Source organism: Thunnus thynnus, chromosome 18 (genome assembly GCF_963924715.1).
Source record: "Thunnus thynnus chromosome 18, fThuThy2.1, whole genome shotgun sequence".
In the NCBI taxonomy this organism is placed as follows: domain Eukaryota; kingdom Metazoa; phylum Chordata; class Actinopteri; order Scombriformes; family Scombridae; genus Thunnus; species Thunnus thynnus.
The window spans coordinates 19,951,588-19,978,595 of NC_089534.1; the positions used below are offsets into that span (position 1 = coordinate 19,951,588).

Below are 27,008 nucleotides of genomic sequence, written 5' to 3' on the forward strand. Positions count from 1 at the left end.
AATGCCTCTTGTCTAATGAGGGGTAGCTTCAGTGTCTTCACCAAATTCTCATGCACAAAGCTTCCCTAACTGCCTCCATGTAGCAAGCACTATCTTCCTATCTGCCTACCTGCGGGGCCTACCACCCATGCCTTGGCAGTTTGTAGCAGCACAGTGTTCTCGCTGTCAGGCTTCATCTTCTCTGCTTGGGGAATTATTGAGGAAATGATAGTGCCTATATTTTCAAAAGACTGTAGGTGGGTGTGTCTTATTTTCCTCAGAAATGGCTATGTGATGCCTGCCTCCACATGTTACACAAGACACGCCCTTTACCCTGCAGAACCAATATAATAAACATATTGCAATATGTTTAAGGCCTAAACATATAAAGCAACTGCCTAGCTTCTTGAGCCTCTCCTTATGTGCAGCAAACTTGTGGTCTGGACATTTCTCATTTCTGTGTTCAGCACTATCACAGAACAGACAATTTTGTGTCGTCTGGTTAGCTGTGTGTAGTGAAGCTGTGGATGCCATGCTTGCTTTCTTTAATTTCATGTCACTGGAGGAATATGATTTGCTACATAGCTTGTGAGCAGACTGGCTCTCTCTCTGATTGTATGGTCTCATCATTTTCAGAGCTCTCTCTCTACTCTGAACCTCCTTCTGCAGGAACCTAAGAACATCAGGCCCCTTCCATTAGTCATCTTCTTCCCCCTGACAGCTATAATCAAGAGCTATGTCCTTTGTAGCAGTATTGCGCATAGCAGTCTGAATTCACATCATCATATGGATGCCTCAGTGCACTGATATCGGATGATTTCTTCACAGGAGTGAGATTCAGTAGCTTTGACATGTGCACATTTACAATGAGATCCTTCCTTCCGAGTCTGTTTTGGAGTATATTAACTGCAGCTTCATAATCACTGTCTGTTAGGGTGAGTCCTGCTACTGCCTTTGCTGCTGGCCCTGTCAGGTAAGTTTTCAGGTAGGTAAATTTCTCTCTCTTCCAAAGGGCACAATTGCAAATGAATTGCGGTGTCATACTGGCTCCAAAATTCCTGCCATTAACCCACTTTCTCATTGAATTTCTCAATCATCAACTTTGGCAACTTAACTGATGCATTACTGTGCTGAGATCTGGCAGAATTTGCGCGTCTGCACTTCCAGGGAATTGTGTTCTTTCATCTCTGTCAAGTTCACACAAGCTGTCCTCCTTTGCTGACAACACAGCCAGCATCTCTCGCACAGGGTTAACAGCTGGATCTTCCTTTTTTAATTAAACATCAATCTGATTCAGTAGTCTTGTGGTGGAACTCTGTATTGTATGACACTTCGGTGTCTATCTTTGCCATCAGCCATATCTCCTGTACCGGGTTTCAGCACCAAAATGTTGTAGCTTAGTCTAACTACTTTCAAAATGATGAAAATCAGGCACTCTCTTTTAGTGAATGAAAAAAGGTATATACATTAGCTTGTGCTAACGAAGGGTACACACAATTTGACTGCTAACAACAAACAATAACTAAAGTCTTAAACATTGTTTTTCTCTTTTCACTCTGAGAGCATCATGGGTAGTGAAGTCCTTTAAATGTGACGTAAAGCACGTGGTCTCTAAATTATCTTCTGTACTTATTACTTTGCAAATCAAGTGTTGAAATGGAATGTATAGTCTTCTTTTAACTCTTTTAAATATTTCCCACATTAACTGTTTCACATGGGTTACTAACTTTTTAACAACCCTTAAAAAATAAACATCAGTTCCATCGAAATAAAGTGACAACATTAGTTGTTTGGTCCATAAAATGTCAGAAAATGGTGAAAAATGTCCAAGGTAACATCCTCAAATGTCTGACCAATAGTCCACAACCCAAAGATTTTCAGTTTACCATGATAGAGAGCTTAAGAAACCAGCAAATATTCACATTTGAGAAGCATTTTCTTCTTAAAAAATGACTCAAAAAGATTAATTGATCATAAAAATAGTTGGCAATTAATTTTCTGTCGATCAACTAATCAATTAAATGACAAATTGTTGCAGCTCCATTATAAACTATTCATTGAATTTTATATACTGCTTATAAATGCTAAAAAGTGGGACTTACCGTAAAGTATCACCAGAACACTCAACCTGAGAAAGTCACCTGTACTGCTTCCTTAAAGAGCTTGAAAAAACATTTAACATACATTATGATTACCAAATTCCAGATGATATTGAATCTTATTTTGAGATAATATACTCTCACACACACACACACACACAGACAAATCTGTATCAAAGTAATTATATGACTCCATTTGTTGTCTCCTAGCTGTGCTGTGCTTTCCAAGATGACCGCCACCTCTACATGGTGATGGAGTTCATGCCTGGAGGGGACGTGGTCACACTCACCATGAACTATGACATACCTGAGAAGTGGGCTCGCTTCTACACAGCTGAAGTGGTGATGGCGCTGGACGCCATACACTCCATGGGCTTCATCCACCGTGATGTTAAGCCTGACAATATGCTGCTAGACCGGAACGGACACCTCAAGCTGGCAGACTTTGGCACATGTATGAAGATGGACTCGGTAAGTTATGTTTATGGTCATGTTGTTGTTGTTTTCAAATTCGAGGGTAGGTTCACAGTTTTTGGCTTACAACAATAGTCAGCTGTCCATATGAACACTGAAAGAAGTTTTGCTCGCTGTAATCATTCCTCCTGTTCATACTGACTATTAAAAGATCCCCTTCAAATGTGCTTTCAGTGTAAGTGATGAGAGACAAAATCCAGTGTGTCTACACTATCATTTTGTGGAAAAATGCATTGAAAAGTTAATCTGAAACTATATCTGGCTTCAGCAGTCTGAGTTAGTCATATCAAGTGGATATCTGCCATATTTACAGTCTTTTTTTAGCATCAAATTCCCTCTTTGTGTTTCCTCAGACAGATTCCCTGTTGAGCTGTAGTGGAAGTATAGTAACAAAAAGAGGGACTTTGGCACTAAAAAGACTAACATTGATTTGACTCATTTCAACAACTGAAGCTTCATATTAACTTCATATTAACTTTCCAATACATTTTTGCACAGAATGAGGACTGCGGATTTTGGCCCCATCAATTACATTGTAAGTGCATTATGAAGAGATCTTCTAATGGCCAGTATGAACAGGAGGAATGATTACAGCAAGAAAAAAAACATTTCAATGTTAATTTGGGCTCCTGACTGTTGTTTTAAGACAGACTCGAAACATTGTGAACCTGTCCTTTTAAGGGAATAAATTTTTGTGTTTTTTTGTGAATTTCAGTCCTTTAATTTTAAAGAGAATATGGCTCTTTGAGTTGAAAGTAAATTGACTCTTTTTAGGGTTCTATTGCACCACCAAGTGTTCAGAATATGAAGTGAAGCTTAATGCAGCACTCAGGTTGTTGGCTGGACCGCAGGGGCCAGCCCTATAAATGCAAAAGTCCGTAACTGACTGAGTCACTGACTGACCAGTCAGTCACCTCGGCCAGGTATCGCCACTTCCTGTATCTGTTGTTTCAAATTAAAAGCCCTCCAGCATTTCTTACATGGTTCAACTATATACTAGGTTTTGACGTAGTCTTGTTTTGAGAGGCCCCAGAAGTTTTTGTGCTAAACAACCAATCTAAAGTAGAGCAGAGGTCCCGCCTCTGCTGTGGTTCAGGACATGTTTTTCCACATTTTGTTTTTACCACTGCAATTTCAAAATAGCTATTTCACAAGCGGCTCCACACATTTGAGCTCTCTGAAAATCTACCAGTTGAAAGTGTGTCATGTAATTCATTTTGCTTGAAAAAAGAACATAATTAAAACCCTCTAGCAGAGATAAACATTATTTTATCTTCTACCAGCCATCTCAGAATATCAGTAATATTGTTAAATTTCTGTATTTCTTACATAAAAAGTGAGGCCCATTGAGAGGGCACAATGAAATGACATATCACAATGTGTTTCTGAGTTTGTTTCATCCATTAATTGCTTTACATGGTGATTTTTCAGCTATGGTATACATAGTGTGCATCCGACACTATATAGTTTTGCAGAAATATGTTTTCTTTGTTTTTCTGTTTACACTCTGCCAACCTTCTACCATCACTACTATTCCATTCTTGCTTTCTCTCTGTAGTATATCTTGTGTATTTGTCTGTCTGCAGACAGGTATGGTGCACTGTGACACGGCTGTAGGCACACCGGACTACATCTCACCTGAGGTGCTCCAGTCTCAGGGTGGTGATGGTTACTATGGCCGCGAGTGCGACTGGTGGTCTGTGGGAGTCTTTATATACGAGTTGCTGGTTGGTGAGTGACCTCGTATATTCTGCCATGTTTTTTATTCACTAACTTGTCAACAGGATATGATGTAATATCTATATAACCATCAACAACTAACAAATGACTAACTATTCATTATGTTCATTTTCTTGCTGTTTTGTAGTTAAAATCTCACACAGACTACTTTTTTCCACAGGTGAAACTCCTTTCTATGCTGAGTCCTTGGTGGGAACTTATGGGAAGATCATGAACTACAATAACACCCTCATCTTCCCAGATGATGTAGAGATGTCTCAGGATGCCAAAGACCTCATCTGTGCCTTTCTTACTGACAGGTTAGCACATGGACCTATAAATCATAAAAACCAACACTTGTCTTTTGTGCTTTGACAAGAATTCAGAGTATTTCACTATTTCAAATACACACAGGCTCCTTTCCTACTCTGTTGTTCTACAGTTTGTTGGACTATGAAGCAATAAAATGAAATTGTTTGGATCACAGAACAGAACAGAGAGCACTCACATAATCTCAACATTTACCTGTTTTGAAATCCACAAGACCTGGTTAATAGGATAAAAAAAAATCATGATTTGATTTGATTGGTAGCCCACCTGTCTATTTATGCTGTACTGTAGACTTCCATTTGAAAAGAGCAACAGCTTCAATGATATTCTATATTATTATCAATCCCGTGAAAAGACCAAAACCTACATTGTTAGTCTGCCTCTCAATACGTTCCGACTTTGTCAGCCTGTCTGTGGCACTCCTCCCCAAGTTCCTTTGTTCCTGCTGAAGTTCATCAAAAACAGGTCACAAATAAATAGTTTTATTCTTTTTAAAAAGGCTAAATTATTTCCTAAAATAGCTGGGAATGGTAGTTTTTAGCAAACATTTCTCAAGCAAGAGTAAAAAGTGCATTTGTTGCTTCCCAGCTACAATGTTGAATATTTCTAATGACATTTTGAAGCTCGTTTTAAAGGTAAAAGTTACATGAATAGGTGGGTGCGTGGGTAGTGTACTCGGTTAGTGGCCCATCCCCCTGGAAGAGACCACTTCCTGTTTACATTAGTAACCCCGCCCCCTGAGAGGTCTCAAACACAGGCTCTTTCTGCTTCAATACAGAGCAGCCTTTCACTTTTTTCCTCACTCAGTTTATTTACCTTCTTGCTCACTATTCTCTCACCACAGACAGAATCTCACATGTGCACGGGTGCCCAGCTCACACACCCACACACCACACACACACACATCTTGAACACTGACCAGTACATTCATTCACCACTTAACCCACATGCTCTGTCACCCTGCCTTGCTGAATCACACACTCATCCCTGTAAGCACTGCTATCCTCTCCTTTTGGACTTTTTAGACCTCTTCCCTTCTTCTCAATATGTTTTTCATCACTCTCTGTTTGTAATTTTCAACCTTTTCTTGGTGCCACATTCCATTTCTGCCATAACTTTCTCCTTTGCACTCCAGCAGTGTTCTGGGCACTGAGACATGGCCTGTAAGCTCGGCTTGGTTGCATGTCAGATTTTTTTTGCGGGGGTTTAAAAACTCTCCCTTCTCTCTTTCTTCCTCCCCGCCCCTGCCCTCTCTTCCTCTTGGCTGCGTCTGGAATGTCCCACACGTGGCAAGCCCAAACTGCCGCACCCCTCCAGCCCTGTACCCTGTGGTGGAGGAGGGAGGAAAGGGTGATGAGAGAGAGAGAAAGAAAGAGTGTGTGTAGAGTTTCAGAGAGAGAGAGAGAGAGAGAGAGAGAGGAGGGAAGGCAGCAACAGATCTATCAGTTGTGTTTCAGTTCAGTCAGATCCTGCTGTCTTCACTCCCTCTTACCTCCTGTATCCACATTATCTTGGGTCTGACTGGTTAGAGGAGGCTCTCAGGCGTGTCCAGTGTCCGCCAGTGGTCATGCGGCTCTCCATGCTGGTCAGTGGACGCACTGCGGTCTGTGCCTAGTGGTCAGTCCGCTCAGTTGTAAGTTTGGAATGACATGTTGGGTGAAGGTGGGCGGAGGGGGAGGGATGTTATGTTTTGTGTTCATGCTGTTCACAGTGTGACTGCTTGGTCCTGTTGCTGTGTGCAGGAAGGTTCGTCTTGGCCGTACTGGAGTGGAGGAGATCAAATGCCACCCCTTCTTCAAGAACGACCAGTGGACCTTTGACAACATCCGAGAGAGTAAGTGTGTGCATTGTTTTGATTCTTCTGTGTTTTTTAAAATCCCGACAGCGCAGTCGCAGATTTTTTTATCTCTCGCGATTTCTTTTTCTACTTCTTCTCCTTCGTCTCATTTCTGCTTCTACTTCTTATCATCCTCTGCCCATTCCTCTGCGTATCTGGTTCTTTTCAGCCAAAGCTCATAGTTTATTTCCATCTCCTGAGCCATTAAGCCTACATATATGGTACACATGCTCTCCACATGCTCCCCAGTCATATCTTTTAAACATTATATTACTGGATGCTGTGCAGACCGGCGGAGCACATAATGCACAAAACCTGCAGAATAACCACCTACATATGACATATGCTGCTCCAGAAGAATAGAATAGAGATGTTTCTGAAAATATGAAACAGTGCAGTTTTTACATTATTTTTTAATACTATATGGTGTTTTGTTGATGCTGCGGTTAGCAAGTTAATATTTTAAACCTCAAGTTAAATTCAGCCAGTTTAATATGGGAAAATGACAAGGCCCTACATCATTCAATACATAAACATTGCATACTCACTGTGGACAACCCATACTACTACTACTACTACTAATATACACACTAATGAAACTGAAAGGTTGTTTTTAATGAAAGTGTCCACCAATAAGAATTTGTTGTGTGAAATGACGTGTAAAAAATAATATAACATGTCTATGTTGCTCAGTCCAAGATGTAATAATAATTCCCAGTGTCAAACAGTTTTGTATGGTTAAAATTATCACATGAACTGACCTTTTCTCATGTTTGGTGTGTTAGTAATGGCTAATGCAATAACTTTAGGAATAAGAAAAAAAAAGGAATAATTGAAATTGTTACATTATCACTTGTTTAACACCATGCAAACAAAATTTTTTGCATGTTGCATTTTCTTTGCGCATATATATCATTCATACTATATAAAACAGTTATCTTGAAAAAAATGAATATATAGGAGCAAAATAAAGAACAGAAAAACCAAGATATCTACATTATTTATCTGGGTCATATTTAGATGGTAAAAAAAATGATTCTAAGCTTTTTACGCAAAACTAAAATTGTTATAATATCCTTTCGTTATTACATTTTACTTAACTGTGTTGTTTTAAATTTAGCATGTGATCACTGCACATCGAGAGCCGTGGCTTTAACTCCCAAACATCACTGAAGAAGGAAGGAAGAAAAATAAGGAAAAGGGATATATTAGCAATATGAACAGGACCTCTGTGTCTGTATATAATTACACGCAGCCTCTTTCTCCTTGCCTCTCCGTCTCTCTGCTTCACCTGGCTCTGATTAAGACAACAGACAGAACTTCTGATTAGAGCCTGGCAGTCTGGAACATGAAACCACTACTGTGCCACTGCTGTGCTGCTCAGCTCTCTTTATGTTTGCACATGCATGTCCTGTCACACACACACACACACACACACACACACACTTAAACACGCCCTCAAAACATAACCCTGTTACCATTCTGCCATCCTGCAGACCTGGATGTACCTCCCACCCCTCTGTGTCTGTTAAATAGTGACATTACTCCCTGCTGTGTGTGGCCTCAACTCCAGGGGGGTTATTTTCTGTGTTTGGGCTCTAAGATTCTCCACGTTTATCAAGCTTATTAAGCATCGGGATGGTTCAGGGCTAAAGAAGTCAGCACCATGAAGAGATGGACGGAGGGACAGATGGGACGGGAGGCAGCACCCCCCGCTGGGACGGGCGGGACCGACTATGCGGCCTGTGTGGACTGGTCTAATGAGAGGGGCGCCCCAGTTGGATGGTTGCTCCCGTTCTCTCACTCTCACTGTGGCTATGGCTGCCTGTCATTAGCCGCCCGCTATCAGAGAGCATTCTGGGAAGTCATGCCACAAGGGCCTCCATAGAGCGGCCCGTGTCTCTTTCTGTCTCACCACATTCTGGCTTTCTTTTTTTCTGCTTCGTCTTTTTTATTTCCCCTCATTTGTCTCATTCCTCCGCTTGATCTCTCCCTGTATTTTCTCCACCATCTTTTAGTCACATTTGTCACGCTGAGGGTTGTGTCTTGACCTAACAGTAATGAGCTCTTTACCCAGAGCCAGAATCGCACTGGTCTGGGGAACTCGATCCATAATGGCTGCTTATTTCTTAATTAGGGACTATTTATAGGTTAAAGGACTGGCTTAGTTTTATCTGATTGGCCCTTTGACACATTTTTGTGTGCCAGTTGTGCAGAGGCTTTTAAAGTGCGCCTGCTCTTCTGAGAAGAGAGCAGAAGGAGCGTTCTCTCCTGGTGTGTTTAGGCAACGTTTGTGAAAGGCACTGTGTGTGGGGGCACAAAGCAAGCACTGTACGTGAAAAGGAGTGGTGTCAGCCTCACGCCAACCTGCAGAAAGCTTACTCAGACTACAAGCAGGGCAAAATTTACTCAGAAACACTGCTGGAAAAAAATAAGAATTCAATTTTAAGAGGTTTTTGAAGATGTAGCATAAATTTAAATATCTGTAGCATCAGGTTTAAATCATTGATAGTCATTATACTTAATGTAAAATATAATCTTTCTCTTTCCTCATCCCTTCTTAGTTTGTACCTCCTCCTTTCTTTCTTTTGCTCCATGACTCTTTTTTTCTGTATTCCAGCTGTGGCCCCAGTTGTGCCAGAGCTGTGCAGCGACATAGACACCAGTAACTTTGATGACATAGAGGTCGATAAAGGAGATGTTGAGACCTTTCCTCCACCCAAAGCCTTTGTGGGCAACCAGCTACCATTTGTCGGCTTCACTTACTTCAAGGAAGACCAGTAAGTTTTTGTGTTTTATTTTAATATTTTACTTACTCGTCTGTGCTGTTGTATTTTTTGGCTGGATTCATGTTTTTGACTTCATATTTTGGTTTAGCTAGAACCTAAAGTATATATATTTTTTTGTAATACTGGGATATTATGTAGTTTTTCACTCAAACAATGTGTAGCTGTCATGTGGGAACTTTTACATGGGCCTCTAGACTCAGGAAACGAGCTTAAGGACAGTACTGTGCCTAAAATGCCAGAAGGAGAAAAAGACAACTTCACACCCTTACCTTTAATACAGTCTTATACCAGTCAGACACTGTATGCCTGTTCACGCTCCACACTGCCGCCTTGTTCTGACAGCCGCTTTAAATGCCCTCTGTGCTTATGATGAAGCCGGGTTCCCAAAGCGTGGTCTCTATCGGTATGAGAAATAGAAAAAAATAACACCTGCATTCAGGATTCATGCTCTCACAGTGCTCTTATCAGAAAGGTCATATATTCATCAAACTGAAGGCTCTTACATCAAATGTCTAAATAGTTTGTTGGGTTTTTTTTCCATTTGAATGTAGCAGAGAAAGCAGAGTCACCGTCAAAACAGTGGCATTTAAGTAAAGTGCCTTGTCAGAAGTATTTGCAGGTGGTAGAAAAAAAAATCCAAAATTCATGATAATACATGAACTTTGAGTAGCTAATAAAAAATATGGCTGTGGGCAAGACTTTGCCTACTGACCAGCCTTCTTTAGGTTTCTGCTACACTGCATCCTTAACTCTGAATTTCTGGACGTAGGCTTCTTGTGATGTAAATGCTGCCTAGTGTTTCTAGAAACCATCCTTCATGTTTTTTTAGCAGTGTGTACTGTATGGATGTCATTTCAATTTTTTTTCACTTTAAAGGGCACAATTGGTCTTGTAAAATGGTTTCAGATTCCTTGGTTATTATATAGTCATGTAATGATTCCCAGAATTGCACCATCATGGTTGGCAACAGACAGTGTGGGTTGGAGGCATGCTTTTGGATTTCTGCAAAAGTAAATCCATCCAGATGTAAGAAGAAGCCTGAAAGAGCTTTAGACCATATTTGCTTTTTACACGGCACATGGTTCCAGATCTTGTGCTCCATGCATGAGGTTATACTGTATGTCTTCACTGAGTGCTTTCTGAATGGTAGTAAAATAAAAGTGACATGTCTCTGGATTAACATAGAGTACCACCTTGATGATCAAAATGGCATCATGGATCTGGTTTTTGGGTGAAATGCGTCACTCGGTTGTAGAAATTTGGACATGTTGACAGTGAGGGATGGTAGTGATGGCTTGAAAACCGCCTCGTTTAAACTCAGTTACAGACATTAATGGTTCTCCTTTGTCCCTCCTCTCACTCTCTCAGGCTGCTGAGGGGAAATAAAAGCTGCTCTGTGGAGGATTCAGAGGACTGTAAGGATAACTCTGAGGAAAAGGAGTATTGCTCTGACAGCAAGAAAGAGGTAGGTGTTTTTAGGGCATCTTTATAGGCAAATGTTTCATTATCAACAAAAAGATCATAATACTATGATAACAGAAGATGCATATAAAAAAAGACATAATAAAAGATGGAATTTACAGTTAGATAATATTAATTTTCTTTTCTGGTCATCTGGAGGAGCAGCTTCAGAAAAAGCTTCATCAAGTGGAGGAGCAGCTCGACCATGAGATGCAGGCCAAAGATGAGCTGGAGCACAAGTGCAAGTAAGACTGGACTGACAGCACATCTAGTCTAAACTGGTTCTCACATTTCAAATATAATGCAATTTATAAGCTGAGTAAGGTTTAATTCATGAAATATAAAATACACATACACAAATAAATATCCTTTTTACATCCACTGTTTTACAGGTATAGCTTACAGCTTGTGTTTATATTGGTGACTGACACATTCATTTTGAGACAGTGGTTTTACTACTATGAAGTAAACAGACCATCAATGAGAAGATTGGCAGTTTCTTTCGGCCACTGAAGGGAATTATGTTGTATGTCACCAGATGGATATAACAGGAAATCTACTGAACTGGAAAATATGGGGAGATCACTTCCAACATGTAGTAAAAGTCAGAACAAATGGTAGTGGTCTAGGGTATCATAAACAAGAGTCATCTTTGGTTTTGAAAATTTGGGGCACCTTATAGTATAAAATTGCATATAAATAAACTGAAATATCCTCAAAGTAGTAACTGTATTGGGCATAGCAGGACAACAGGCAGGCCAAGTTCTTCTTAACTTGATCGTTGATTGTTTGATTAATAATCTGTAATAAATCTACTTTTTCTCCCCAGAAATGCCACCAACCGTTTAGACAAGTTGGTCAAAGAATTAGACAAGGAGGTAAGGATGGGTGGATGCCGTTTCAACTGTGTACTTGACATGATGAAGCTGTTTAAGGTTTATTTCACTTAACATTGTGTGTAAATTCCTCTCTGGTCAGATGAGTAGCAGACAGAGAGTCGAGGCTTCGCTGAGGCAGCTGGAGAGAGAGCGAGCTCTGCTGCAGCACCAGAGTGCCGAGAACCTGCGTAAGGTGGAGATTGAGACTGACAGAAAACGCAGTCTGGAGAACGAGCGTGAGCATTTTCATATATTTTACTTGCAAAACTGGTCGTACATTTCAGTGTGAACATGCAATATGAGGACATTATGTGTCCTTGTGTCCCACTGTCCATATCAGATGTGGAAATATATGCTGGTATTTCCAGATTCCACTGAGTATTTTATATCAAATACTACAACATCTGTGTCATTTGTCTGTATTTACGCATCAGTGAACAACCTGAGGGACCAGTTAGAGGATCTAAGGAAGAGGAACCAGAATTCCCAGATCTCCAATGAGAAAAACATCCAACTGCAGAGACAAGTGAGGAGGAGCTTTTTAACTTCACCCAACATGTGTTGCATGTGATTATATATGTTGTATATCTGTGTTTAAATTAGGATTGTTCCCTAGTTATGGAAAGATGAATTAATGTGATGCATACTGTGCAAAATAATATACACACATAAGAACATTTCAAGTATATGTTTCTCACCAAAGCAGTATCAATAATTCTTTACATTTATATCTAACAAAGCTACAATGTCCATTTGAAAGTATAATACGATATTGGAAAGAAATGGGCTTAAGAACCTTGATTGATAATGTTTAACATGCTTTGATTGTTGAAAAAAGTTGAAGAACCTTGACGTCTTCATTATGGTTTTTACCTCCCTCCCTCTTTCTTCTATTAGTCATTTTTCATTAAGCTTTCACTGTTTCATAAGCGCTTGTACTTATGTAACCCAAACATCCTTATTTAATAATCTATATCAAAGCAGGCAACTGTGACTTCTTTCATTATTTCATCTTCTTCCCCTCATTAAATTCCTTTAATTTTGCTGATGCACTGACCCGGTTTTGCCTGTGGTGTAAAAGTTTCATCTTGTCTGTTTCTACTCGGTAGCTTGAGGAGGCCAACGCTGTGCTTCAGGCTGAGCAGGAGGCGGCGGCACGGCTCAAGAAGAGTCAGGCAGAGGTGCAGAAACAGGCCCAGGGCCTGGAGGTTAGCCTCAAGGAGATGCAGGAAAAGTGCAGCCAGCTGGAAAACAGCAAGATGGAGCTGGAGAAGCAGCTGATGGGGCTGCAGGCCGAGCTGGAGACTGAGAGAAGAGACCGCAACCTCAAGACAGAAACTATCTCTGAGCTACAGGGTGAGACCTTACTGTTCATTAGACAGTAAAATTAATTTAATGAATAGTTAACCACAAAGAGATTTGAAGGGTCTTGTAACTTGGTAATAGTGGTGGGAAATTAACAATAAACACCAGAAAAATGCTGCTAAGATGTGGTCGTTAAATTTTACTACAATACTCACCACTTTGGCAGCAAGCCAACCATTATTAAGAGGTTTTTTTTATATTCCAAACTTTAATGTGTCCATTAAAATAGCAAAAGGTTAGATAATTTGGCATTCACCAGTCAAAAAGGTTAATTCCCTGCTATAACTGCAGGTATGAAATGAAACTGTGATCTTCATGGGCTCATTGAAAGCTTCTATAGTAAACATCTACTCAGTAGCAGGAAAAAGGCATTACACAACTTGGAACTGTAGGCTGGAGCGGGTGTTAGATGTGAATCAGCTTTTTGGACCAGGAATTGGGGAAATATCAGATCATAGGTGGAAACATCTGTTCAAAAGGCAGGGACTGAAGCAAAAGGCTGTAAAAGTCAAAGGCGGACCAGAGCCAACACCTCTTGTGAGACGCTGTTTGGAAACTTAAACATATTCGGAGGCCAGTCACTGAGGTCAGAGGGGACATATTGTAACAAAAGTGTTGCTTGTTTGCAGTGATGCCTCGTGTTTTTTTTTTTCCTACTGGTAAAATTCTCCATATGGGTGGAGTTAGGTAAAGGGGAAAATAAAAATAAAATGTGTCGTTTTTAATATATTTAAGACCAAACATGCTGGAGCATTACGCAGTGTCTCACCTAGGATCACGTCTGTTTGAAGCTGGAATAGCTCAGGTGCTTTTCCATGTAGTTTCTGCATTTGCTGCATGTTTGTTTCAAATCTATCACGTCATAATCCCTGTTCGCATTCCTCAACCTCAGGACGCATCTCTGGCCTGGAAGAAGAGGTGAAAGAGGTGAAGTCATCTCTCTCCAAGGTCCAGACTGAAAAGAAGCAGTTGCAGGAGAAGCTCAATGACCTCAAGAAGGTTGGTTGCCATTTCTAATTGCTTATTTCCAATGTGAACTGAGATTTAAGGCTTGCTCCAAAGATATTTCCCCTCCAAACTATGTTGACATTGTCGTACTTCATATTGGAAATTTGCCTTTGGCTGTGGTCATGCAGTAAGTTTAACTAATACAAAACATTTCTATGACATTGTGGCTACTAAAAACCTAATATCTCGCTTGACTTTTTAGGAGAAGAACAACCAAGAGATTGACCTGACGTTCAAGCTGAAGTCACTCCAGCAGAATCTGGAGCAGGAGGAGGCAGAACACAAGGCCACCAAAGTCAAGCTTGCCGACAAAAACAAGATCTACCAGTCCATTGAAGAGGCCAAATCTGAGGCTTTAAAAGGTGAGCAAGTGGGAAGGCAAAAGAGTGAAACATGACTGGAGAATGGATGAAAGCATCAGCATATGGCCAGTAGTTTAAAGTTAATTTACTCACACAAGTGCCTCAGCTTACATAGATATTGAGATAATAAAAGTAGAAGCAAAGAAGCAAAAGTATTACCAATCACAAACGTGGCTTCAGCTATTAAGGATGACAAGAGTAGAAATGAAGCATCTCTTAATTTCACAGCGAAGGTTTGAATGTTGGGTAGACTTTAAGTAAACAGCATTTTCAAATAATTGTGCATTGTGTCCAGCGATTAGACAGATAACTGTGACAGGCTGGCCTTGAAACACTGTACTTGGGTCTGATTATCTGCCTGGCACTCAGCCATTTATCTGAGTGCTCCGAGCATGTTCAGTGAAAGGCAAGAATTGTTTTGTCAATACTGTGATATCGAGTTCAGCCTAGATTACCCTGCTGATGGTTCTCCTGGTTGTTTCCTTTGGTCCAGAGATGGAGTGCACCCTCCACGAGGAGCGCAGCTTAAAGCTGCAGGTGGAAGGCAAACTGCTGCAACTAGAGAAGGATCACTCCATGCTGGACTGTGACTACAAGCAGGCACAGAGCAAACTGAATGAGCTGCAGGCACAGAAGGAGAAAGTTTCTGAAGAGGTTTGTCTAACTCTTTGCACTAGCAAACAACTACCAGTAGTAGTAGTAGTAGTACTACTACAACTACTCTGTAAAGCAAAGGTTATTTTCCAGTGGCAACCATTCAGCACTTGCTGGACTAACCTGGACCGAATTGTAAACCTCACACTTCACCTACACCACATGACTGCACCAGTCGTATAGACATCCTGCCACTGAAACAATTATAACAGTCAGAGAGAGTGCGTATTTGGCTATTCTCTGTAGTGCTTAAATCATTGGTTGATTAAACTACATGTATTAGTAAATAGATAGAATCTTTATTGACAATAATTTCTATTGTTGATTAATTTATCAAATAAAAAACACCAATTACTGGGTTCCAGCCTCTACAATGTAATGATTTGCAGTTTTTCTCTATCTCAGTTATAAACTAATGATTAATTTCAATTTAGGTTTTCACCATTGAGACAAAATAAGCAATTCAAATATGACACCTTGGGCTCAGTGACCTGGGGTATGTGGCCGTTTTATAGGCTAAAAAGTCTGGTTTAGTTTAATATATTAATCAATAATAGAAATTAATCATTATTATATTATAATTATATCATAGTGGCAGCCCTAACTCTTTGTTCTGTAGCATCAGTTGTTCCTCATTTGTTCACCTCACTAGCACTTTTTGGAACCACTGAAAATATTCAGTGTGTGTGTGTTTGTGCAGGTGAAGACACTGAGCTTGCGTCTGGAGCAGGAGATCCACAAGCGAAGTCTGAGCCAGAGTGATCTGAAGATGCAGAACCAGCAGGTGTCAGTGCTCCGCTCCTCAGAGAAGCAGCTCAAACAGGAGCTCAACCATCTGCTGGACATGAAGCAGGTCCTGGAGAAACAGAACCAGGAGCTACGCAGGTCAGATATACCAATGATTCCCAAACTGTGGTTTCCGTACCACAGGTGGTACATGAGGCTCCACCTGGTGGTATGCAAGAGCCTTGCTGCAAGGCCTACCAATTGCACTCAAACTGGCTCAAGTTCAAAAGATTGTCATTTAATTTAATTTATTACAGACAACAGTTATTACATATACACATCACATTAGGATGACTCCTCACAACAGCCCCCTCAGTCACTTCATCCCGGGCCTGTGTAGTAGTAGTATTTTATTTGATTTTATCTTATTTGATTTTGTTTGTTTTTATCTTATTTTATTTGATTTTATCTTATTTTATTACTTTTATCCTGTTGTGTCCTTCATCGTTTTATTGTGTTCTGTTGTGCTATTTATTGTGGTTTTTTTTTTATCTTGCTTTGCAGCACTTTGGAAACCTTGTCTTTGTTAAAATCGTGCTATATAAATAAAGTGGATTGGATTGGATTAGTAGTAGTAGTAATAGTCAGGGGTGGACTTACATAGGCGAGGTGGCTCTTTCAATGTTACATTGTTGGTGTTAGAAGTGCTACTTGGGAAATTTGGTTAGGTACGTAGTGGTACATGGTCTGAAAAGTTTGGGAACCTCTGAGATATACACACACATACGCCTGCATAAAAAGCGTAATGGACATTGTGCATACACACACACACACACCTACACACACACACACAGAACAGTGTTGTTGGCAAATCATTGTGGAGAATTTCATTCATCATGTCTGATTGAGGGAAGTGTTTTGGCTCTGCTGTTGAGTTGGCGGAGAGGAATGAATGACAGATTTTTGGTTCTGTTCCAGGGAGAAGCAGGAGGCTGATGGCCAGTTGAAGGAATTAAAGGACCAACTGGAGGCAGAGCAATATTTCACAGTAAGTCTAAGCATTCAATTTCCCTTTTTTGTGCACTCTTGACAGCCAAATATTTGAAACTCAGCATAGTTTACATAATGTTGATAGCCTAGCTAAAAATTTAAATAAACCTGCAATTGCCTGAATACAGTTTATTCCTCACAAATGAGTTTTCCTCCTCCATCATAACTCTTCTATGATGTTAAATAAATTAAAAATCCTTTTATATTCTATCAAGACCCTGTACAAGACGCAGATTCGTGAGCTGAAGGATGACTGTGATGAGAAGAATAAGCTGTACAAAGAGGCAAAGCAACGTCTGGCACAATACGAGGAGGAGAGGTAACTGTGGGCTACTGATCTGCTGACTCTGTTTCCAGTTTAGAAACATTAGAACAAGAAACTGTAAAACACTGAAATGATTTGAATAGTATGCAAATTAAACTAGCTATCTGACATTTCTCTCATAAATAACACACGTATAACACACGTCAAATGAGCAAAACAAGAAAACATCAAAGGAGAAACCAAAACAACAAGTACAAATTTAATCTAAAAGTGGGACATGCTCGAAGAAAAAAATTCAAAATGAAATAAAATACAACAAACATAACACAAAATAGGTATTCAAGCATAAAATTGAAGCATGGTGCTGGATAAAAATGCGAAAAACTCACATATGTTGAGATTTAGAGTTGAATGTCAGTACTGTGAATTCTCACCACAGCCAGAAAGGAGCATTTGACCTTTAACTGGATGAGTGAGGTATAACCGGATTAGCAGCTTTTCCAAATGCATTGATGCACAATCATGCAAGTAATTGTCACATGGAAAATGGTTTAAAATTATGCATTGACAAATATTACAGCATGTCCACACAGTCTTTTCTGATGACTGGCATAACAAACAGCCGCAGGAAATTTTTGCAGTCTTGAGGATTAATCCTGTACTACAGCACCAGTTTAATAAGATGGTAATAACTATTCCTTCCTCTCATCCCTCCATAGGGATTCTCTAACAACCCAGCTGGAAGCCAGTTTGACCAAGGCGGATTCTGAGCAGCTGGCTCGCTCCATCGCTGAGGAGCAGTACTCCGATCTGGAGAAGGAGAAAATCATGAAGGAGTTGGAGATAAAAGACATGATGGCGAGACACAAACAGGAGCTCAGCGACAAAGAGGCTACAATCAGCTCGGTGAGACCAGAGTTCAAAAGCATTTTTGGTTGATCCAATTTATGAAGTTTTTGTTTGTTTGTTTGTTTTTTATGAAGGTCTAATTCAATAAATCAAACTTTTTTGTATGTTTTGAAATTCAATTTTGAATTTCAGTTAATATGCCTATAACAAATGTGTAAAGACTTTGTCCAAACTGTTGTAAATCCTCAATTTCCTGTCCTGTCAGCTATTTAAAGGTAGGTTTTCTTGTAAACAGACAAATGTATGTTTATGTTCACTTTTTTTCAACAAAACTCATTGTATATATCCTTGAATCCTTGAACATTTGCAAAGATGATTTTAAAGTATTTTGAAACCAGCATTGTTTATATACATGTGTGCTAGCTCGGAGCATAAAATGTAAAACGAATAATTGATAATAATAATAATAATAATGATAATCATAATAATGATAACATGTATAAAAAAAATAATGGACATAGCCACTGTGATGTCACCCATTGGCTTGTGGACTTCTGTTTTGAAGCCTTGAGTTTGGCCTTTTGACCGTCGCCATCTTGCATTCTTGGAGCCAGAAGCGATGAGAAATTACCATATTTGGACAAGAGTGTGGAGCCGGGGAGGAGCTCCCCAGGGTCCAACTACAGCATCTCTTGCACTGCTTTGGTAGTGACTTGTCAATCACAGCATAGCCATGCCCTAAAACATACCTTGCTTTATTGTCTATTTTACTCGAAACGGGACCATAATTTACTCAATGAGCATCATGCTGTAACTAGCGATTGAGACCATAAACCATAAACAGGTCTGTTTACTGAGGTAATAAATGAGAAGTAGAGTCATTTTCTCATAGACTTCTATACAGACAGACTTCTTTTTTGGAGTTAGTGGAGTTGCCCCCTGCTGGCCATTAGAAAGAATGCCAGTTTAAGGCACTTCCACTTTTCAGACTCAGAGCTACCTGCTTTGCTTGGAGTCTTCTTCCCCTCCTTTTCTTGGCACATCGCTATGTTTCTGGGCATCTTATAGCCACCAACTGACACTTAGTGAAATAGCATGAAATAGTATCAGGAAAGAAAAAAAATACTAACAAATCGGGGACCAACTCTCCAAGACATTGCTCCATAGTGCTACTAGTGGTCAGTAACTCCACAGGGTACCTTGAATTAGTTGATGAACAATAAGTTAATTGTCTTCAGCTGGTGGTCCAGATGTAAAATTGATTCGGATAAGACAGCTGGATTAAAACTGAGGACCAGCATTGACAACCACTGCAGTAAAACACAGTAGTTTGGATCATAAAAACTGTGTATCCTTCCCTTTGCTTCTTCCTGTGAAGCACTTTCTGATTTCTATATGTGCTATATAAGTAAAGTTTGCACTGTATGGATGGATGACACCAGCTCACTTCTACTCTGACACTCTACCCTCACAGTTGGAAGAGTCCAATCGCACTCTGACGGTGGATGTGGCCAACCTGGCCAGTGAGAAGGAGGAGCTCAACAACCAGCTGAAAGAAATGCAGCAACGTGAGTTCCATTTTGAGCCAACAAGTGCTGCAGAGAACTACAGAAATGACATTTCCTTCAGTTCTGCAAAATGGGTTAAAACACTGTCTTACTTATTCAGATAATTTATGGGGAGAAAGTTGTACAAATGTCATAAAAATTAACCCTTAATGTCTTCATCTGTGAAGCAAGTGTCTGTAGAACGGCAGAATCTTGGTCCTCAGACTTGTACATATAGGTTTTGAATTACTTCTGTATAGATTCTGTTATATAAAAATGTATTTGGCCCTGAATCGATGTTCATATTCTATATGCTATTCATACAGAGTTCCAGAAAGCCAGGGAGGAGGAGAAGGAGATGAACCGTCTCAAACTGTCCTTTGAAAAGCAGCTGCAGAATGAAAGGACACTAAAAATTCAGGTGTGTGTCTGGATGCCTACACAGGTCTGGAAAGCCTGGACTCTTTTCTTTACTTTCATACTTCTATATTTTTTTCCTCAGACCATTGTTGTGTCAGACAGTTTATCTGTTGTTAAGAATAATGTTCAGCTGCACTTGCGCTGAACTCTTGCCGCAACATTGATATTCCTGTAGGCTTCCCTGTGTATTTACAGAATTCATACTTTATCATGAATAGATCTCTGTAAAGCACAATTTTGCTGGGTTTTTTTCTCCCAGGCCATCAACAAGCTGGCTGAGGTGATGCAGAGGAGGGAGACAGTGAAGGGGGGCCACCGGGGCACTGGCACCGAGGTGCACAGGAAGGAGAAGGAGAACAGGAAGCTGCAGCTGGAGCTGAGAACAGAGAAGGAGAAACTCAACAGCACCATCATCAAATACCAAAGAGAGCTGACAGAAATGCAAGCGGTCTGTACGCCCACACTGCCAACACATACACAGATACATTTACAAAAGAAAAACACTGCATTTCTCTGAGATACTGATGAAAGATATTGATACTGATTTTTTTACATTTTTTTTTTTTTATTGCTGTGTTATGATAGTGAGATGGAGATACTGTAGGTCACAAATGGACTTCAAAATTAATATATTTGCAAGGAATAGTCCTAGCCAGTGAGTCATTAATCACTTTTCCAAGATCTGATATTACATTTAATGTTGTGCCAAAGATCTGTAGGAGGAAATTGCCTACTGGATGATGTCAAATGCCAAAAAATGCAGCTCTTCTCCTTATCTAACAGACACATAAAGATGGTATCCCTGATTATAGCCAAGGCGATTTAAGTGTTTACTGCACTGTAATTCCACTGTCACCCATAATTGATTTTGTTTATGTCTGTTGTTCAGCTGATAGCAGAAGAGAACCAGGTGCGTCTGGAGCTTCAGATGGCACTAGACAGTAAGGACAGTGACCTCGAGCAGCTACGTTGCCAGCTTACCTCCCTCAGCGTTCACTCCCTGGACTCCACCAGCGTCAGCAGCGGCAACGACCTGGACACGGTTGATGGATACCCAGGTAGACGTCAGGAGACTTTATCTCACACTCATCATCACATGATTTGGCACAAACATGTTAACTTAAAATGCTCAAAGCCAGTTCTGTAAGCAGATGAACTTCAGCATGCACTTCCTGCATTCCTTTTTCTGCAATCTCTCTTTGTGTGTTCTCTCTATTTCCTTTGTTTTCACTTTGATACTCTTTGTCTTCCAGGCCAGTTGTATTTGACCTTTTTCTCTTCATGCTTCTTCCCTTTTCTTCTCCCTCATTTCACCTCCACTTCTCTCTTCGGGGTCGGGTGCAGTGCGCATTACTCACTCTCACACCTCAGAATCAATGTCCTTCACCTACCAGCGCACACACAAATCTGTCTGCATCGACACCCGACCCAACCTTCACTCGGCTCGCTCCCTCTTTGACTCTGACTCTGAGGATGAAGAAGAATATGACGGGCAGGTGGAGCAGGGCCCCCGCCCCCTGGCCCTCACCTACAAACAGTCCCCTGATTCTGAGCCTGAACTCGCAGGTGACCCTACATAGCGGTTCAAACCTAGGATGGGGATGGAATTTTAAACTGCAATTGACCTAACAATGCTTCATACCCTTTGTCCATGCAAATTTGAAGAAAATCCTTTTTCCTAAATTCACTCAGTTGAGAAAGAAAAGCCCCAACCTTGGTTCAACCCAGCAAAATTGCAGCTAATCCCTCTTCTCTGTTGACTCTGTCTCTGCTGTGCTGTGCTGTAATCCCTTTTAATGTTCACTGGACACGTGAATACTCACAGCTTGATACTTGCCTGCTTTGTTCACATTTTTTACACTACAAAAGACTCTGGGAAAGTACTTTTATAACAATGAAGTTTGCTGTGTGGAGTTTTTCAAAGCTAAAGATTTTTTTTTGAAATCCTGTTTTAGCTTTTCAATGAAGAGCCTGTTAACATTTGTTGTTAAAACCGAGGAGCAGGGCTTCCTGAACCCTGTCTTCTGGTTTTTAGTCAGGGATCATTTCCTGTCAGACTGATGAGTGTCTGTTTAAGGAAAATACCACCAAAGTTTCAAAATGTAAAGGTTTTCTTTTAAGTGCTTCACATGATTAAAGGCTTTTTTCCTTTCAATTCTAACATCTTCCTGTTTTCTTTGCGCTCACCAGACTCCAGGCTCGATGGCTGGGTTTCACTTCCTACCAAGAACACAAAGCGGTTTGGCTGGGACAAAAAAGTAATGTATTCACCATTATTTCTCACGTCTTCAGATTTGTTTTTTTAGTAATCATCAGTGAGTCATTTCCACCTCTAACCCGTTTGGTCCTTGTTTCCTTTTCCTTTACAGTATGTAGTGGTGAGCAGTAAAAAGATCCTGTTCTACAACAGTGAGCTCGACCGAGAGCAGTCCAACCCTTTCATGACTCTGGACATCGAGTGAGTTGTTTAAAGCAGGTTTTGACTAGTGTAATACCACATATTATTAATAATAATACAGTTTAAATATAGAGGACGTTAAAGTCCATTAAGAATGGGAATGTTGTTAGGTTTGCAGGTATTTGCAAGTCATAAACCAGAGTAACTTTCTGGACAAATTAAAATTTTGACCTGATGATGATGCTGGACGAAGAGTCGGGTTTTCAGAAAAGTTATCGCAATTCATCCTGAGGGGGACATAAATGTCTGCACTTAATGTCATGGCAATCAGAAAATATCACTGCACTAACTCAAAACCTCATGGTGGTGCTAGAGGAAAAGTCACCAAAGTCATCAGGCTTCATCCACAGGGCATCATAGATTACTGCACCAAATTTCATCACAATTCATCCTATAGTTGTATGGCTATTTCAGTCTAGATCAATGTGGTGGACCAAACCAGAAATAAGAGATATATACTGAATAAAACAAGGCAGGTAAAAACAGCAACTGATTAAAAATTAGTAGAAATGAGGTAAAAAGTATGATTTGACAAGTGATTTACAAGGGGATACAGAGGCATGGGTGGCTTTTGAAAGAATTCTACGAATTTGAGTTTGTGGCCTGAAGCTGCCCATAACTGACATTTACTGCCAATATCTTTCAAGGCATTCTAGTTAGGTTACTAAAATTAATATCACTCTATACCCACTTAAATAATTACACTTATTATCTGGGGTGAGCTCCAGACTTAACTCTTCCATCTCTCGCCCCCCTACAGTAAGCTGTTTCATGTCCGACCTGTCACTCAGACTGACGTGTACCGTGCAGATGCAAAAGAAATCCCGAGGATATTCCAGGTAATGCAATCATATCACAGGAAGAAAACAGGTTTTTTTAAGCTTGTTTTTCTCAAAGATACTGTGTCATGAGCAAGGACCCTTCCTGTTTCCCTTTCTTTATGTCCCTCCTCCTTCCTTTGACATAAATTGAGTCTGTTTTTAGTTCAGCCGTTGGCTTCAATAAATATTAATTTAAACTGCAATTCCTTTCCTTTTCCCAGATCCTGTATGCCAATGAAGGCGAGAGCAAGCGTGACCAAGAGGTTGTAGCGGAGCCCACGCCATACAGCGATCGCCCCTCCTACATCAGCCACAAGGGCCACGAGTTCATCCTCACTCTCTATCACTTCCCCTCAAGCTGTGAAGCCTGCACTCGGCCTCTGTGGCACGTCTTCAAGCCCCCGCCGGCCCTCGAGTGCCGCCGTTGCCACACAAAGTGCCACAAAGACCACCTGGACAAAAAGGAGGAGGTTATTGTGCCCTGCAAAGGTCAGTTTTATGAAGAACAGTTCATATTGAACTTAACATATACCAGGAAACCAGAAATTCTCCAGCATTCATTTGGATTGTATATATTTGGATGTATACTGCATGTTCATATGTCTACGTACACATACCACAACTGCACTGTTCTCAAGATACTAAATAATACTGGGAAATAGTAAAAATACAAAATAAGAAGGGGCTTTTTTTGGCAACATCCATTTGCTTTGTATTTCTGACTTATGAATTATATATATTGCATAAAAATAGAACCACTAGTGAGTGACCAGAAAAAAACACTGAAATGCAATATGGCTATATCTTATTTTTGTGAAATGGTGCAGTTTTTTAATACATTTTTAAAAATGGACATTTATTCTATAATTGTTGTTATGCTTTTGTTGTCTCTTCGTCATCGATTTATTGCAAGGCTGTTGTGTTTTATTATATTGTAAAGGCTCATAGTTTTAGAAGTCCATTAGAAGATTTTTTGGATTGACTTACATTGTAAAAAGGGCTCTGTGGTTCTCTAGGTCTTTACTGTGTTCCTAATCAGCTTTTAATCTCTCTCTTTAACAGTGAACTATGACATGTCCACTGCCAAAGATCTGCTTTTGCTGACCAGTAGTCAGGAGGAGCAGCAGCGCTGGGTCAGCCACCTCCTCAAACGCATCCCAAGGAAACACCCTACAATCAGTCATCCCTCGGCAGCCCAAACCCAACCTCCTGAGGCAACATCGAGATCCTCTCCTCGAATCTCACCACGATCTTCACCCAGGAGCTCGCCTCACTTGTCATCCCACCGTGGAGCCATCAAGATCCAGCCCAGCAGACAGCAGCAGTCGTCGGGGAAGACCAGGTGAGGACAGGGGAAAAGTTTATTGGATATATTTCATCCATATATTTTTGTGTCAGTAGTCTGTATACTTGACTGTAATAACTGTTTACATTGAATATGTTCAAATTCAAAAATCATGTATGCCCATCCCAACATTACATCAGGTGTGTTGGCAAAAAGGGAAAAACAAGATCAAGAAAAAAGACTTCTGCACACTGAATAGATGCTCTCAAAAAAAGACCACTCTTCCAATCCTGATTGGTGTATGGGAGCAGGCAACATCACCTTTTTCCAACATTTTTTTTTTTTTCACTTTTTAAGCCGTCATGTTACAGGGGAGATACTTTTTTACTGCAAACTTTGATATGTGTCCTCTTGCAGCAGGAAACAACTGTTTAAAGAAATCAAAATAATAAGCCTTACTAATATGTTGTCTCTGTTGATGATGCTCGAACCTCTGCATTTAAAAGAGGCCTAACATCTGAGCTGACACAGTATGTTTTGCTTAAGGCAAGCTTCTTGAATTATTTGCATACTGTATATATAACACTGTTAATTCTCCAACAAGGCACCTCACACAGCATCAGTAGCCACCTAATGGAGTAGGAAATGGTACAAAACCATTATGGGACTAACTATATCTGTCTAAATTTCTGTGATTGATTAAGACACTCTGTAGTCGAAACCCAACCTAACTGGCTCTCATCCCTCAGTTCTGGCCCCATGCTCCGTATCATCCTCCACTGACCTCTGACCTCTTCACCTCTGACCCCACCATTCTAACGTCTCTCTCATGCTGGGAGACTGTAAGTAGCAGAGCTCGACGTGTTTGTGCGCCCGCTGCGTCGCTGTGCCGATTAACCATGTCATCATAAACAGCAGCACTCCATCACGCAAGAAACTACTCGCTACTGCCCCCCTGTGAATGTGGCATGTATTGCCCCAACAGATTTTCAGCACTGGCTTTTGACCCGTCGGTGAATCTCATACGTACTGTTTCAGATTGCTTGAGTTTGGCCTGAAAGACTGGAGTTGGTCGTTGGATGATGTCGATAATGATGATGATGATATATTCTTCTGAAGGAAGTGAAAGAGGGGGGACAGGAGGGTAACTGGACCTCTGCATGAGACTTGTGTGTTTGCAGTTAGCAAGGACTAAGAAGCATGTTTTTGTGTGATTTCCAAATTCACATTCGAGTGCAATTCATCGTCTGTGTTTGAACTTAGTCTTTGTTAATGTAATACTTCATGCAAACATGCAGACCAAGATCATTTCCGAATCTGTCTGCTTTTTATTTCACTCATGCATTGTGTGGCTACTGGGTAGCTTCCTCGTTTAATATGTGTGGATTTTGTGTGGGTGTGTGTGCCTTTGAAGTTCTGCCATTCTGTTGGTAGCATCCCAGGTTTTCACATCATTTTCTCTCTCTCTCTCTTCACAGTTAACCCTGGCTGAGCAAAGATGTGTATTTTCATCTTTGTGGATTAATGACCACAATCTGGACACGGTGCCTACATTACATGTGTTATTTGTTCAGGGAAGTAAAAAACAACGGTAATCATTGACAGAAACATTCACAGAAAGTGGCTGTCGTCGTGAGAACTGGGACTGCCTTCGTCATTTTAACAAGAAGAGTATGAGCACATGCCTTCCTGTTACAGACTTCATCTAAGAGAAAAAGTAAAAACCTCAGCTCAAACTGCCTTATTTTACAATCATTATCATGACAAAAACAAGGACATTTTATACTGTCAGATGCAGTGACTCACTTGGATATGTGTTTGTGAAGTGTTAGGCGTGTGTGTGTGTGTGTGTGAACATTTGTATATAGGATGAAGAGGTCTGTATGTGTATTGTAACACAGAAAGTGTAGCTCATAATATGTGATGTTTTATTTTTATGGATATCAAAGTATAATTAGCTGCACATTATACAGTATATGCTTGTCCAGTAAATGTATGAATACAGTTTCACTGAACGGAAGATTTTGCATCGTTATGAGTCTTGATTTTCTTGGATTTGTTTCATCACACAAAACAAAAAACTAATCCATTACATCATATGACAGAATAATGTGAACAGGAAACAATGTGCTATTCTCTTACTATTCATGATAAATTATAATAAATTCTGTTAGTCTGAAAATGAATAATTCATTTTTCATCTATGTCTAAAATCCCATGTGTAGGATTTGTCTCTAATATGTTGCTGTTAAGGATTTGGGGTGATACAATGCAAAAGCATGACTTACTCCATTGTAGACAGTGGCCCTTATGATGAATTCTGTGCCTTGATGACTGGATTTCATACAAAGATTCCTCTTCAAGAATAATGTAGAGGATGCATCAAAAGCAGTAGAGAGGGGTTTATGACAGATAGTCCAATTAGTTTTTTTTCTGTTTTTGTCTTTGACAGCGACATGCTGTGTTTTTGGGTCGGGGGGTGGGGATGGGGGTGAGGGGGGATGGGACTTCCCCAACTGGGGTATGACTTTCTTTCTACACCCACATCTTCCCAGGATACATTGTGTCTGGATTATTAATGTGGTACCAGTGAGATCTTAATGATCATTAGGTATATTCATTTCATATCATC

At 40.3% G+C, this 27,008-nt stretch overlaps 1 protein-coding gene across 6 annotated transcripts in view; it reads left to right on the forward strand.

Moving 5' to 3' along the window:
* Positions 1 to 26,565, forward strand: part of LOC137168898 (rho-associated protein kinase 2-like) — a 38,513-nt gene extending 11,948 nt beyond the window's left edge. The window contains exons 5-35 of one of the 6 annotated variants that reach the window (XM_067571755.1): positions 2,289 to 2,549; positions 4,139 to 4,283; positions 4,453 to 4,591; positions 6,344 to 6,435; positions 9,059 to 9,218; positions 10,596 to 10,692; positions 10,848 to 10,933; positions 11,518 to 11,566; positions 11,667 to 11,802; positions 12,001 to 12,092; positions 12,676 to 12,922; positions 13,824 to 13,930; positions 14,142 to 14,301; positions 14,795 to 14,955; positions 15,656 to 15,840; positions 16,660 to 16,729; positions 16,947 to 17,050; positions 17,716 to 17,902; positions 19,320 to 19,413; positions 19,719 to 19,813; positions 20,072 to 20,260; positions 20,702 to 20,870; positions 21,157 to 21,378; positions 22,003 to 22,070; positions 22,182 to 22,270; positions 23,031 to 23,109; positions 23,313 to 23,580; positions 24,154 to 24,433; positions 25,126 to 25,218; positions 25,415 to 25,520; positions 25,855 to 26,565. In XM_067571755.1, the coding sequence (XP_067427856.1) occupies positions 2,289 to 2,549; positions 4,139 to 4,283; positions 4,453 to 4,591; positions 6,344 to 6,435; positions 9,059 to 9,218; positions 10,596 to 10,692; positions 10,848 to 10,933; positions 11,518 to 11,566; positions 11,667 to 11,802; positions 12,001 to 12,092; positions 12,676 to 12,922; positions 13,824 to 13,930; positions 14,142 to 14,301; positions 14,795 to 14,955; positions 15,656 to 15,840; positions 16,660 to 16,729; positions 16,947 to 17,050; positions 17,716 to 17,902; positions 19,320 to 19,413; positions 19,719 to 19,813; positions 20,072 to 20,260; positions 20,702 to 20,870; positions 21,157 to 21,378; positions 22,003 to 22,070; positions 22,182 to 22,270; positions 23,031 to 23,109; positions 23,313 to 23,580; positions 24,154 to 24,433; positions 25,126 to 25,159 (4,065 nt within the window). In that variant the 3' untranslated portion in view covers positions 25,160 to 25,218; positions 25,415 to 25,520; positions 25,855 to 26,565. The remainder of the gene's footprint in view (positions 1 to 2,288; positions 2,550 to 4,138; positions 4,284 to 4,452; positions 4,592 to 6,343; positions 6,436 to 9,058; positions 9,219 to 10,595; positions 10,693 to 10,847; positions 10,934 to 11,517; positions 11,567 to 11,666; positions 11,803 to 12,000; positions 12,093 to 12,675; positions 12,923 to 13,823; positions 13,931 to 14,141; positions 14,302 to 14,794; positions 14,956 to 15,655; positions 15,841 to 16,659; positions 16,730 to 16,946; positions 17,051 to 17,715; positions 17,903 to 19,319; positions 19,414 to 19,718; positions 19,814 to 20,071; positions 20,261 to 20,701; positions 20,871 to 21,156; positions 21,379 to 22,002; positions 22,071 to 22,181; positions 22,271 to 23,030; positions 23,110 to 23,312; positions 23,581 to 24,153; positions 24,434 to 25,125; positions 25,219 to 25,414; positions 25,521 to 25,854) is intronic. The other 5 variants (XM_067571754.1, XM_067571752.1, XM_067571753.1 and 2 more) reach the window with 5 other exon arrangements.
* Positions 26,566 to 27,008: the final 443 nt, after the last annotated feature.